Here is a 14,345-nt window from a genome sequence, read left to right as displayed (position 1 = left end):
GTGTACTGTGAGACCCTCACAAAACTGAAAGCACGAACTCTTTTTGAATAAAACAGACATTATTAACTTTCTACATCTTTGTTCTTCGTGTTTACATATTTGCAGCTATCTATCACTAGATGGCTTGGAATTGTAGCAAGTAACATATGGTGGTGTATAACATAACAATGTCTGTGTGTGAGAAACAGAATGCTGTAACTGAGATTTGAATCTGAGGAGTTAATCCATATATGGAGCACTATCTCCTTTGGCATGACAATGCCAGGCCATACATGAGTGCTGCAACATCTCCAACAATCTGATGCCTTGGGTTCACTGTCATCAATCATCCACCGTATAGCACCATCTTGATCCTATCTGATTTTTATCTGTTTCCAAAACTTAAAAAACATATTCAAGGTCCTCACTTTGGCAGTGATAAAGTGGTGCAAGCATAGGTGGGTTGTGGCTCAGACAACAAAGTCAAATGTCCTACAGTGATGGTGTCAACAAACTGGTCTCTCATTAGGAGAAATGTGTTCATCGCCAGGTTGGCTATATTGAGAAATAATACGTTGGCATGGAGAATAAGACTGTAGAACATTACTAACATCTGTTTTATTTAAAAAGCTTCAAGAGCTTTCACAAAAAAAAAAAAAATTCGGAGGCACTTTGTTGACTCCCACCCTACAGAGGGAGAAATGACCATGGCAATAAAGTATGAGAAACTGATCCCCCACAGATATTTAGATGACCATTTTTACCACAAATTAGTTGAGAGTCAAATTGTCGATAAATAGTATAAAGGTGGTTTTATGAGTCTTCTGCCAAGCACATAAGTGTGAATTCCAGAGTATATGCACATATAGAGATTGCACGAATGTACGATGAAATAAAAAAATTTATTCAGGTGGTAAAGTGAGATGGAAATTTAGGCATAACTAGGATTCAGCAGTAGAGAAGAGAAGGAAAAACAGCAGATCACAGACTGGGGGAATAAATGAAAGAGGAAGCTGCTTGGTAGAATTTTGACAGAGCACAACTGAATCACTGCTAACATTCAAAACCAGGGGAAAGAAATATAATAGAAGAAGAAAGGGTAGCTTCGAGAGATGGAGCAATGGACATGGCAGAGGATCAAATAGGCAAAAAGTTAAGTCCCAATAGAAATTATTGGACAACACATGAAATATCTAATTTAACTGATGAAAAGAGAGAATATAAAAAAGATGGCGAATTAAGTAGTCATAAGAGAATACAGATGATTAAAAAAAGAGATCAACAGAAGCAAAGTGGTACACTGGAAATGGCTAAAGGAGAAATGCAAAGCTGTAAATCCATACACAACTAGGGAAAAGCTAAATACTTTCAGTATATCCATTGTGGATGACAAACTGTGACTGTGATTTAAACTGCTGTTTATTTGGTAATAAATATGCAACCAGTCGCTTTTTTACGATTTATTCAACCATCAACATGTTTTCGAGCTATTGAAAAATCATAAAAAAGCGACTGGTTGCATATTTATTACCAAATAAACACCAGTTCAAGAGCTAAATACTGTTTATAGGAACATTAAAGAAAGCTTTGGAGGACAGAGACATAGCTGCATGAATATCAAGAGATCAAATGGCAAACTGCATAAAGAGATGCCATAATCCACACAATTAAGAATGTTGATAATAGAGCCACATAATTGTACTTGAACTGCTGTTTCAAAGGGATTTTCCAGTATAGTTGTCCCTCTCTGGAAGGTAATTAAAACTGAGAGCAGTACAAGATTAACATGCATGATTAGTCATGGATAACTCAATTAAATTGGTTTTATAATGTGAAGTGTTTGCAACACTCCCTCAGTGAAGACCATAATGAAGAGCCTGTGTAAACAGTTTCATCTAAAGTGATGAAAAGTTAACATTGCTAATAGATATTACAAAACTAGTAAACTATACACTTTCAAATCAAATTTGTTTTAAATTTCATTCATTACACCTTAGCACAGTAAAGTTACCAACTGCTTGCTTGTTTAGGTGTGAACTAAAAAGCAACAAGTTTAATCTCTGTCACTGTTGATATTTAGCTCTGGATTATGATTTGAACAAAGACATCTTTAATATGCTGACAGTTCTCTTATTCATAGCATTATTTTTTTAAAAGCATGAATTTCAATGTAAGGTTTGACTTTCTCAGGTTTGGAAAGCTGTAAACTACATAATTTTAATAGGTAACAAAGATTAAAATTCATATACTAAGTGACAGTTTTCATTCAGAAATATTTAATTTCTTATGTAGAGGGCCAGCCATTGTTACTGGAATGTTTAGACAAAATAGTATACCATTTTAAAACACAACAGCACGGCCAGACTCGTTCCAGAAGTGTTCCATAAAATTACTGTCTCAATAAAATACTTAATTAATTGTAAAAACTGATATTCAATACCTTGTTGATGTTTGAGAGAAAGTTAACCCAATTTGGTTCAATTACTTCAACCATCATGTAGTACTCAAGATTCTGTACATAATCAAGCATTCTCATTCGAAGGGCAAATGCTGGAGTGTACATAATCAGGGCTTTATTGGAAAACAGCTTAGCCATTTTGTTTTTCTTCCAAACCCTGAAACAGAAGTGCTAAATTCACTGTGATGAAATTTAAATTAACTGCATTGTTCATTTATCTCTACACAGGTATCATGACATTCAATATTTAGAAGTGATTGTTAATCAAATCTTATGTATAGAAAAATGTGTAATAACTCTTAGGTCCTACAGTTTAGTGAATATTGTGTTGAACAGCTTTATGAATGTTGTGCAACAGTAGTGAATTTTGAAACATATTATTATCTAATAGACTTATAGTTTACAGACTTACAACAGCATCTTTTTCAATCCATGGCATTACTGGTTATTATGAGTGCGACAATGAATGAGAAAATAATAAAAACCAGGCCCAATGCCTGATGACTTAAAAATATATGTAAGCACACTGAATTCAAAAAGACATAGTACATCACATGACTCTTTCCATAAGATTAATTTAGTTTAAATCATCTTCATGGGCCTCTCCTTCCTCTGGCTTGCACACATCAACATTGGTAATAAATGGTTTCTTTCACTTATGTGACAAGCCAAAAATTCAAGGAAATCAGATCAGAGCTGCCAGATATATTCAGATGTGTCTAGAACCAATTATCTTCAACACATGCTTGTGTTCTGGTTATCCTGTGAGCAGTATTATTGTAGGCATAAGCACCCGCACAAACCCAATTTCAGCACACCTCGTGAGTTATTATCATTGGTTTAGGAAGGTAAAAACATTGACATCTTGCAGTGGAGAGAATGCGGAGCATTCATTTACTCTGATGCCTTGCATTATACACTTTTATCTAACACGCATCATTGGGAAAGAGCCAGATCTGCATCTACTTTTTAGTCTTGGGTCAAATTGACAGTGGCCTATTAACAAAATTGTTGCTTCTGATATAAATGATATAATATCTGCTAACTGCAAACCCTCCTGGCATGAATATGTGTGTGATATATTGACAATGCAGGAAAAGATAGATTGCTATTTACCATAAGATAACACGCTAAGTTGTAGACAGGCACAATTAAAAGACACTTACAAAATAATGTAATATATTCAAGATATGGCTGCTGGCACAGTTTCAAGAGAACAGTCCATTATTTACATGTTCCATGGGTCATAAACATGATCTCTCTAACTATGATGTGTAATAAATTAATTTGTACAATTATGGTAGAGTTTCTCAGAGAAAAATATGGCAACCAGCTGATCACTTATGTGACTGTTTTCTGCAACTCCTCCCCCCCCCCCTTTTCTTTTCCCTTCCATCTAGTAACATTCATTATCTCTCTCACACACTCTCTCTCTCTCTCTCTCTCTCTCTCTCTCTCTCTCTCTCTCTCACACACACACACACACACACACACACACACACAACACACACACACACACACACACACACACACACCATACTTATACATTCAAAAATTCCACTACGGATTAGAAGATATGATCAGGCAGATATGATTTCCATTTATGTTTAGAGTTAAATTTATTATCTGTTAAATTCTCTACATCACTGGGTAAGTGGCCTACATTTTCAAACTGTAACTGATTCTTGACAATCAACTTCATAAAGAAGCAAATGTACTGGTAGGTGGTTGTTATGTTCAACTGTTTAAAGTTGGTCGAGTTTCTAGAGGGGACATAACACATTATCATTATTAGACATTTCTGTATAGAAAATACTTATTTCCTCAATAACGAATTACCCAAGGAAATGATGTAATACATTGGTGAATGAAAATACAAAAACACAACTTTTTAACAGTTTTGCTTACAAAATTAAATATCATCCACATTGCAAATGCTGCAGAACAAAGATGTTTAAGAAAATCAGTAATATGCGATTGCCATTTCAGGTTCTTATCAATACAAACACATTTGAATTTAGAATAGTCTGTTTCATTTATTGATTTACTCTCACGCATTATTTCTAATGGTGTGGGCAGGCCTTGTGCACTACTGAATTGCAAGTATTGCACTTGTGCATGCCCACCCCCCCCCCCCCCCCCACCACCCACCCACACACACACATATATATAGAAGGAAACATTCCACCTGGGAAAAAATATATCTAAAAACAAAGATGATGTGACTTACCAAACAAAAGCGCTGGCACGTCGACAGACACACAAACAAACACAAACATACACACAAAATTCAAGCTTTCGCAACAAGCTGTTGCCTCATCAGGAAAGAGGGAAGGAGAGGGAAAGACGAAAGGATGTGGGTTTTAAGGGAGAGCGTAAGGAGTCATTCCAATCCCGGGAGCGGAAAGACTTACCTTAGGGGGAAAAAAGGACAGGTATACACTCGCACACACACCAATATCCAACCACATATACACAGACACAAGCAGACATTTGTAAAGGCAAAGAGATTCGGCAAAGATGTCAGTCGAGGCAGAAGTACAGAGGCAAAGATGTTGTTGAATGACAGGTGAGATATGAACGGCAGCAACTTGAAATTAGCAGATGTTGAGGCCTGGCGGGAAACGAGAAGAGAGGATATACTGAAGGGCAAGTTCCCATCTCCGGAGTTCGGATAGGTTGGTGTTGGTGGGAAGTATCCAGATAACCCGGACGGTGTAACACTGTGCCAAGATGTGCTGGCCGTGCACCAAGGCATGTTTAGCCACAGGGTGATCCTCATTACCAACAAACACTGTCTGCCTGTGTCCATTCACGCGAATGGACAGTTTGTTGCTGGTCATTCCCACATAGAAAGCTTCACAGTGTAGGCAGGTCAGTTGGTAAATCATGTGGGTGCTTTCACACGTGGCTCTGCCTTTGATCGTGTACACCTTCCGGGTTACAGGACTTGAGTAGGTGGTGGTGGGAGGGTGCATGGGACAGGTTTTACACTGGGGGCGGTTACAAGGATAGGAGCCAGAGGGTAGGGAAGGTGGTTTGGGGATTTCATAGGGATGAACTAAGAGGTTACTAAGGTTAGGTGGACGGCGGAGACACTCTTGGTGGAGTGGGGAGGATTTCATGAAGGATGGATCTCATTTCAGGATTTGAGGAAGTCGTATCCCTGCTGGAGAGCCACATTCAGAGCCTGATCCAGTCCCGGAAAGTATCCTGTTACAAGTGGGGCACTTTTGTGGTTCTTCTGTGGGAGGTTCCGGGTTTGAGGGGATGAGGAAGTGGCTCTGGTTACTTGCTTCTGTACCAGGTCGGGAGGGTAGTTGCAGGATGCGAAAGCTGTTGTCAGGTTGTTGGTGTAATGGTTCAGGGATTCCGGACTGGAGCAAATTCGTTAGCCACAAAGACCTAGGCTGTAGGAAAGGGACCGTTTGATGTGGAATGGGTGGCAGATGTCATAATGGAGGTACTGTTGCTTGTTGGTGGGTTTCATGTGGACGGACGTATGAAGCTGGCCATTGGACAGATGGAGGTCAACGTCAAGGAAAGTGGCATGGGATTTGGAGTAGGACCAGGTGAATCTGATGGAACCAAAGGAGTTGAGGTTGGAGAGGAAATTCTGGAGTTCTTCTTCACTGTGAGTCCAGATCATGAAGATGTCATCAATAAATCTGTACCAAACTTTGGGTTGGCAGGCCTGGGTAACCAAGAAGGCTTCCTCTAAGCGACCAATAATAGGTTGGCATACGAAGGAGCCATCCTGGTACCCATGGCTATTCCCTTTAATTGTTGGTATGTCTGGCCTTCGAAAGTGAAGAAGTCGTGGGTCAGGATGAAGCTGGCTAAGGTAATGAGGAAAGAGGTTTTAGGTAGGGTGGCAGGTGATAGGCTTGAAAGGAAGTGCTCCATCGCAGCGAGGCCCTGGACGTGCAGAATATTTGTGTATAAGGAAGTGGCATCAATGGTTACAAGGATGGTTTCCGGGGGTAACAGATTGGATAAGGATTCCAGGCTTTCGAGAAAGTGGTTGGTGTCTTTGATGAAGGATGGAAGACTGCATGTAATGGGTTGTAGGTGTTGATCTACGTATGCAGAGATACGTTCTGTGGGGGCTTGGTAACCAGCTACAATGGGGCGGCCGGGATGATTGGGTTTGTGAATTTTAGGAAGAAGGTAGAAGGTAGGGCTGCGGGGTGTCGGTGGGGTCAGGATGTTGATGGAGTCAGGTGAAAGGTTTTGTAGGGGGCCTAAGGTTCTGAGGATTCCTTGAAGCTTCCCACTAACACCAACCTGTCAGAACTCCGGAGATGGGAACTTGCCCTTCAGTATATCCTCTCTTCTCGTTATCCGCCAGGCCTCAACCTCCGCTATTTTCAAGTTGCCGCCGCTCATACCTCACCTGTCTTTCAACAACATCTTTGCCTCTGTACTTCTGCCTCGACAGACATCTCTGCCGAATCTCTTTGCCTTTACAAATGTCTGCTTGTGTCTGTGTATGTGTGGTTGGATATGGGTGTGTGTGCGAGTGTATACCTGTCCTTTTTCCCCCCTAAGGTAAGTCTTTCCGCTCCCGGGATTGGAATGACTCCTTACCCTCTCTCTTAAAACCCACATCCTTTCGTCTTTCCCTCTCCTTCCCTCTTTCCTGATGAAGCAACCGTTGGTTGCGAAAGCTTGAATTTTGTGTGTATACATATATATCAAAAAAGTTTTACATCATCCTGGTTCCCAGGACTCCAGAAAACAGATGCTGACTGTAGATATTCTATCCCAGACATAGTCCCTTTCACTGTTCAGAGATGTCACTAAACCCACCCAAAGATGTAAACAACCATGCATGAGTGGTGCCTATTAGATGGAGGGGGTCCGACAGCTGATCAGTTCCACTCATTCTATCAGGAAGAGGGTACACGGCTCACGTTGTCTGTAGTTCAACCATGTCTATACGGTTAATACCATGGTTCGATCACGTCCGCATTGTTACTTTGTGCTAGGAAGGACTCTCAACAAGGGAAGTGTCCAGGCATCTAGGAATGAACCAAAGCGATGTTGTTCGGACATGGAGGAGATACAGAGAGACAGGAATTGTCAATGACATGCCACCCTCAGGCTGGTCAAGGGCTACTACTGCAGTGGATGACCACTACCTATAGATTATGGCTCAGACAAGTATCGGCAGTATATTGGCGAGGAATTTGTCTTCATGGACGACAATACATGTCCCCATCATGCACATCTTGTGAATGCCTTCCTTCCGGATAATGACATCGCTCGATTAGAGTGGCCAGCATGCTCTCCGTACATGAATCCTATCGAATATGCATGGGATGGATTGGAAAGGGATGTTTATGGATAATGTGACCCACCAAGGGGATCTACACTGAATCGCCATTGAGAAGTAGGGCAATCTGGACCAACAGTGCCTTGATGAACTTGTGAATAGTATGCCATGATGAATACAGGCATGCATCAATGCAAGAGGACGTGCTACTGGGTATTAGAGATACCAGTGTGTACAGCAGTCTGGACCACCACCTCTGAAGGTCTCACTGTATGGTGGTATTACATGAAATGTATGGTTTTCATGAACAATATAAAGGGCAGAACTGATGTTTATGTTGATCTCTTTTCCAATTTTCTATACAGGTTCCGGAACTCTCGGAACCGAGGTAATGCAATAGTTTTTTTGATGTGTATATTTGCAGGGAACTAGTTCCTAATTTTCAGGAAAATATTATTTACATTTTCAAGTGTGAAAGTTATTCCACTGGGATTGATTTTAATATCTGCATAGTCAGCAAAGATGACTGTTTCTGCATGCTGAATATAAGACGGCAGATCATTTATATACTGTAAGAACAAGAGCAGACCCAATACACCTGGAGTGATTACTCCCCTTTGTGAAGTTGCTGTTTCACAATGAACTACCTGTGTTTCTTACTGCTGCATTCTGCATCCTTATAGTTAAATAGGCTGACAACCAGTTACCACCAAGACTTCTAATGACATAATATTTAAGCTCTTCTTGGGGAATATGTAAGCTGCCTAATCAAATACTTTTGACAACTTACAGATAGTACCAGCTGGCGACATTTTGTCATTTAAATTTTATTTAATATGACCTGTGAATTGAAAAATGGCATGTTCTGTAGAGACAATGCTTTGAAATTCACACCGACTGACTTACGATCTTATTTTGACAGATTTGTTATGGTTCTTGCACACACAGTCTTCCAATACCTTCGAAGAGGAGCCAATTAGAGCAGTTGATTAGTATTAATATCTTTCTAACACCCTTTCTTAGGGAAGAGTTTGAAATTAGTATATTTCAGACTGTCTGGAAATGTGCCTTGTAATAGTGATGTGTTAAATACATTATGAATACACTATATACAAGATGTTTCTCCTAAAGGTTGTCATGCCCTTTTTCTCTGGCGTTTCGTCAGACATTTGCAATTTTGTTTTTGCAACATGTATGTGGAGTCGGTCCAAACAAAAACTGCTCACTGCATGTGTCATGGAATACCTACTGTTAACAGAAAACATCAGTCTGTTTCCTGTTACACACTTTTTAAATGAACTTTTACATGCATATTCAACAGAGCAACCCAAAATTAATCTATTACAATATTAATCTTACCAAAATGTATTAAAAGGGAGAGCAAAACATAAATAATATCCAGTACTCCAGCAGTGACTCGAGTGCCGCCCTGGCTGACTCTGACTGCTATCACCATGCAACAGCACCACTTATTCATTACTGGAATACTGATTGTTGTTCTGTTTATTGTCATCATGAATACACATTGTTAAAATTGCTGCTTCCATTCAATGCAGTTGCAGTCAGGCCAGAGTGGCTGGAGATAGTGGTCATGTGAAGAAGGCTTTGGCCAAAACCTCAATGTGTAACAGTCTTTTCGTTGTGTTTATCAGCAACTCAACATGTCATCTTTACAGTGAGTAGCAATCTATACTGTTCATAATATTGCTGGATCTACTTATTGTATTAAAGCTGCCTCCTTAACCATTTTTATCCCCCTCCCATTCCCTCCATTACAAAATTAAATATTCTTTGATGCCTCAGGAAGTGTCCTATAAACCAATCCCTTATTTTAGTCAAGTTGTACTAAAAATTTCTCTTCTCCACAAATCAACTCAGTAGTTCTTCATCAGTGATCGTTTGTACACATCTAATCTTCAGTATTCATTATCAGAACCACACTTCAAATGTTTCAGTTCTCTTTTTATGTTTACCACTTATCGTCCATGTTTCCCTTCCATATACAGCTAAACTTCACATAAGTACTTCCAGAAAAAGACTTCCTTACTCTGAATTTTATATTAGATGTTAACATATTTATGTAAAATTGTAGAAGACATCTTTATGCATGCAGCACCCAAATGTATTTCTCCTTTTTAACAAGGTTCCTCAGTGGGTGTCCTGGAATATTATTTGACTTTCCATTTTCACATATTGATTTTTTGATTTAAAATGGTACAAATAAATATTTTATAATAAAATGACAAGGCACTTACAGTAAAATATCTAATTCATCACTTGAAGATCATACAAGTTTCCCCAGTGTGTTTCAGAAAAGCTTTTCTTGCTCTTGCCAATTTGGATTTTATATCCACTTTAGTTGCCCAAACAGCAATACTCGTCTTGTAATTTTAGTTCCTTTACTTAATTGAATTTCCTTACCATCACACGATTTACATACCTATGCTCATTGACCCTTATTTTACTTACGTGCATCTTATTACTTCTTTTCAAGACACTATAAATTCTGTTTAATTGTTTTTCCAAAACTTTGGTTGCATTTCCAAATTTTCCCTAGTTTCAGTAACCATTTGTTCAATATAGAGATTCAGTAACATTGGTGATAGGCTAGAACACTTCTCACTGCAATTTCAACTACTGCTCCTTCAAGTCCCATGAGGTAGCTACATGCATAACATACACAGGCATGATCTGCAACTGCCATATCACATGTGTACAGATTACATTAAATTAGAGGTACTTTTGGTTCCAATTGATGCACAGAGAGGAGATTCTCCATGATGTAGACCATGTCAGAAGAACAAGAATGCACAGTAAATAACTGCAATGAAAAACAAACGTGCTAATGTACGTTCCACGGATCCCAAGTGGAATGACTGCCATGCATAAGGAACGAGTTAAAAAAAAAAATTTAACATATTTTCATTTCTGAGGTAATGAACACTGGATAGAATAATCATTTTACAACATTTATTTAAAATTACTGCATTACTGCACTGGTCAGATTGTACTAATATTCACATTATTTTATTATATTAGTAACACACACTTGCATCAGTCGCTTGTACTAAGAAATTTATCAGTGGAGCAGAAGGAGTTGGCCACCAACAAATACTTCAGGCTTCTTTAAAATTGAACTTTATTGGAAGTTAAACTTTTTTTGGTTGCTGATAAATTATTGAAAATGTGTGTTCCTGAATAAAGGACATATTTTGTGGACCAAAGTAACTGACTTTAAATCTTTGTAAGGATTATTCTTATTTATACAATTGATCCATGAACTGAGCTGTTGGTTTGAAAAAGAGATATATTTTTAATTGCAAATTTCATTAAGGAATAAATATGGCAGAGAAAAAAGGTGCACAAAAAATCAAGTTCCAAGAGGGGGGGGGGGAAGAAGAAGAAGGAGTCTTTATGTATTCAGTGCAAAAAAGGTATCACGGTTCAACCTGGAAAACATTACCGCTGCAAAGTTAAAACAAAAAATGCCAACAAAATCATTACAAGATCAAAATGTAGTGAAGAAATCGTGGCAAATGTACATTCAGGGACATCCATATGTAAACATTACGATGACATCCTCATTTTAATTACAAAAAACAGTAAATTCAGTGAACTTAAATGGACTGTACTCTTAATGGCGAAACAGCTGCAACATCTTGGTAGTAAAAACTTAAGTAACGGAACATCGACTCAACGTTAAAGAAATATTGGCTACCAATGATATAAACAAAGGAAGAACAACTGGGTAAACCAGCACCAAAACTTGGAAACACAAAAGTGCAAGCATCAAATAGCTATAATGACAAACATGATTCTACCAACAATGTCAGTCAGAAACATACGTTTCCAGATAATAATTACAAACAACAACAGCTGTGCTATGTGAATTTTTCACACGTGTCGCATCGTAAACAAAGAAATGTGACTAAAAAATCAGTTGACTGGCCTCAAGTGTGCAAAAAAGAACAAAAAGTCCTAATTTTTGCCAATAATCATGGATGTCAGCTAGCAGAAGAGGTGGCAGATACACAAACTAATGCAAATGTCCATGCCTTTGTCAAACCAGGAGCAGGCATTGCAGAAGTGACAAAAACAGTACTGAAATCACGTGAAAATCTTGACTCAAAAGACTGTGTCATAATTTGTGCAGGTGCAAACGATATTGCCAGAGATAAAAGTAGTGAACTCATGACTGTTCTTGAAAGTGTGCTACCCAAATTAGGCAACACAAATGGAGCTGTTGTAAATCAACCTCACAGATACGACCTACCTCTTTGGTTGTGAGTAAATAAATTAATAGGAAGAGTAAACAAAGACATAAATGAAGTACGCAAAAAATTTCTGTATGTGGACTTCATAAATGTAAGCACATTAGACTGATCCATGCATACCAGCCGTCACCTTCATTTAAATCACAGTGGGAAACAATTTTTTGGTTGAAGAAATCTGTCGTTTAGCAAATTTGATTCGCAGCAGGTATAGAATAGAAGCAGTCCAAAGTACTTTGGACAAATGGGTCATAAAGAAAGATGTGATGGCTTATAATAAAGGCGAAAGCCATTTTTTAGGGACATAGACTGTATCACAAAAAAATGTGATGCAGAATTAAATTGCAAATAGACGCAAGATTGTACACCAGAATGTACTGTCATTAACAAATAAAGTTGATGAAATAAATATATTCCTGAATAGTGAATGGAAAGACGTTTCAGTTTTACGTTTTTGTGAGTGTTGGTTACAAAATGAGTATTTTCAATACTTAAAAATATTGCATTTTAAGATTGCAAACTGCTTTGTTGTAAGGAATCAAAACATGGGGGAACTTGTATATATGTAAAAGAAAATGTAAATTATAAGAGTATAGCCTCTGTGTGCAAACTAGGGCGTGAAAAAGCCTTTGAAATCTCAGCTGTTAAGGTAATGTCTGAAAAAACTATTCTTTTATGTGTGTATAGACCTCCTATTAGCAACATAAGTGTTTTTTTTTTTCTTTTTTTCAAAAAGCTGGATCTTGCTTTAGGCATACTCAAGACAACTAGGAAAACAGTGGTATTGTGTGGAGATTTTAATATTGACTTTCTGAGCCATAGCCTTCCCAGGGAAAAGTTCTTAAATATTATAAAAGCCTACAATCTTTGTCTGACTGTTAGCTCTCCAACACATGTAACAAAAACAAGTGTCACTCTCCTTGATCAGGTATGTGTAAACATGGACAAGTGTACATCAGAAAACTTTGATACCAGCTATAGTGACCGCCTTTCATAATTAGTAACCATACCTGTAAATCACATTTCAACCAGTGTACAAAATATTATCCATAAAAGAATTTATGGTCAGAAAATATTGAATACTTCCAGTACCTAATCAGCAATCAATCTTGGTGGGAAGTATATGATACCTCTATTACCAATTAAAAGATGGAGAATTTTTTGAACATCAAGCATAACTTTGACATAGCTTTTCCACAAAGGAAAGTGATTCCTAGAAGCACAGATTGATTCAAAAACTGGATGACATCAGCCATTAGAGTATCTTGTAAAAGTAAGCAGGAACTTTTTCTGCAGTCAAAAACTGACAGCAGTCCAAAATTTCTTAGTTATTTCAAAAAATACAAGCTAGGTAGTTATGAAATGTGTCATAAAGGAGACAAAAATTAAGGAAAATGACAAATATATTATGAAGTCACCCAATAAAACTAAATCCATGTGGAAAGCTGTGCAGGATCTTATGCGGAAGAAGACAACTCACAAAAATATTGTAATATCACAAGATGGCAAGAATGTCACTGACTCTAGGGCAGTTGCAAACAGCTTCAATTCTTATTATGCAATTGTTGCTGCAAAATTAGTGAAGGAAAAATTTGCTAATCCACCTATATATGACATGGACTTTAGTCTATTGAAATAAATAATTTATCCATGTTTCTCAGTCCAATAGGCCCAACAGAGCTCCTAATTACCATTAATTCACTGAAGAGTAATTATTCAACTAGTATTGATGATATTCCAGATTAGATTACAAAAATAACGGCAAGACAAATACTATCTCCTTTATTAGACATAAGCAATTCCTCTTTATCATGTGGTGTCTTCCCACAGCAACTGAAAATGGCACAAGTAGAACCCCTACATAAAAAAGGTGATCAGCAATGTATGGATAACTATGGGCCTGTGTATCTACTGTCAGGTTTTTCAAAAGTCATTGAAAAAGTGTTCCTTTCACAACTTTCTACATTCTTTGACAATAATAATATTATTTCTGGATGTCAACATGGCTTCAGATCACAGCAATCAACTGAAACAGCCACTTTCTACATGACAAACCATGCCTTAAATGTAGTGGACAACCACAGAATTATCTCAGGTTTATTGTTGGACCTAACAAAAGCTTTTGATGTGATTGATCATACTGTGCTCCTGAGGAAGCTTGAACGGTATGGTGTAAGCGGTGTGCCAAATCAGTGGATTAAAGCATATTTGGAATATCGTTCTCAGGTAATTGAAATTAAGTACACGTAAGTAAATGAATTCCAGGTACACCATTCAGTACCATGTGGACTAAGTCATGGTGTCCCACAGGGCTCTATTTTACGTCCCCCTTCTTTTTTTGGTATACCTTAATGGTTTC

General features: G+C 38.0%; 1 protein-coding gene across 3 annotated transcripts in view; it reads right to left on the bottom strand.

Annotated features, from left to right (window-relative positions):
* The window catches only part of LOC126199019 (gamma-tubulin complex component 2-like), a 174,539-nt gene that overhangs the window by 60,753 nt on the left and 99,441 nt on the right, over positions 1 to 14,345 (bottom strand). For all 3 annotated transcript variants that reach the window (XM_049935705.1, XM_049935706.1, XM_049935707.1), the window contains exon 12: positions 2,420 to 2,594. In XM_049935705.1, coding sequence (XP_049791662.1) covers positions 2,420 to 2,594 — 175 coding nt within the window. The remainder of the gene's footprint in view (positions 1 to 2,419; positions 2,595 to 14,345) is intronic.

Source organism: Schistocerca nitens, chromosome 8 (genome assembly GCF_023898315.1).
Source record: "Schistocerca nitens isolate TAMUIC-IGC-003100 chromosome 8, iqSchNite1.1, whole genome shotgun sequence".
NCBI lineage: Eukaryota > Metazoa > Arthropoda > Insecta > Orthoptera > Acrididae > Schistocerca > Schistocerca nitens.
The sequence above is the reverse complement of the archived record's forward strand: the minus strand, read 5'-3'. Positions and strand labels throughout refer to the sequence as shown.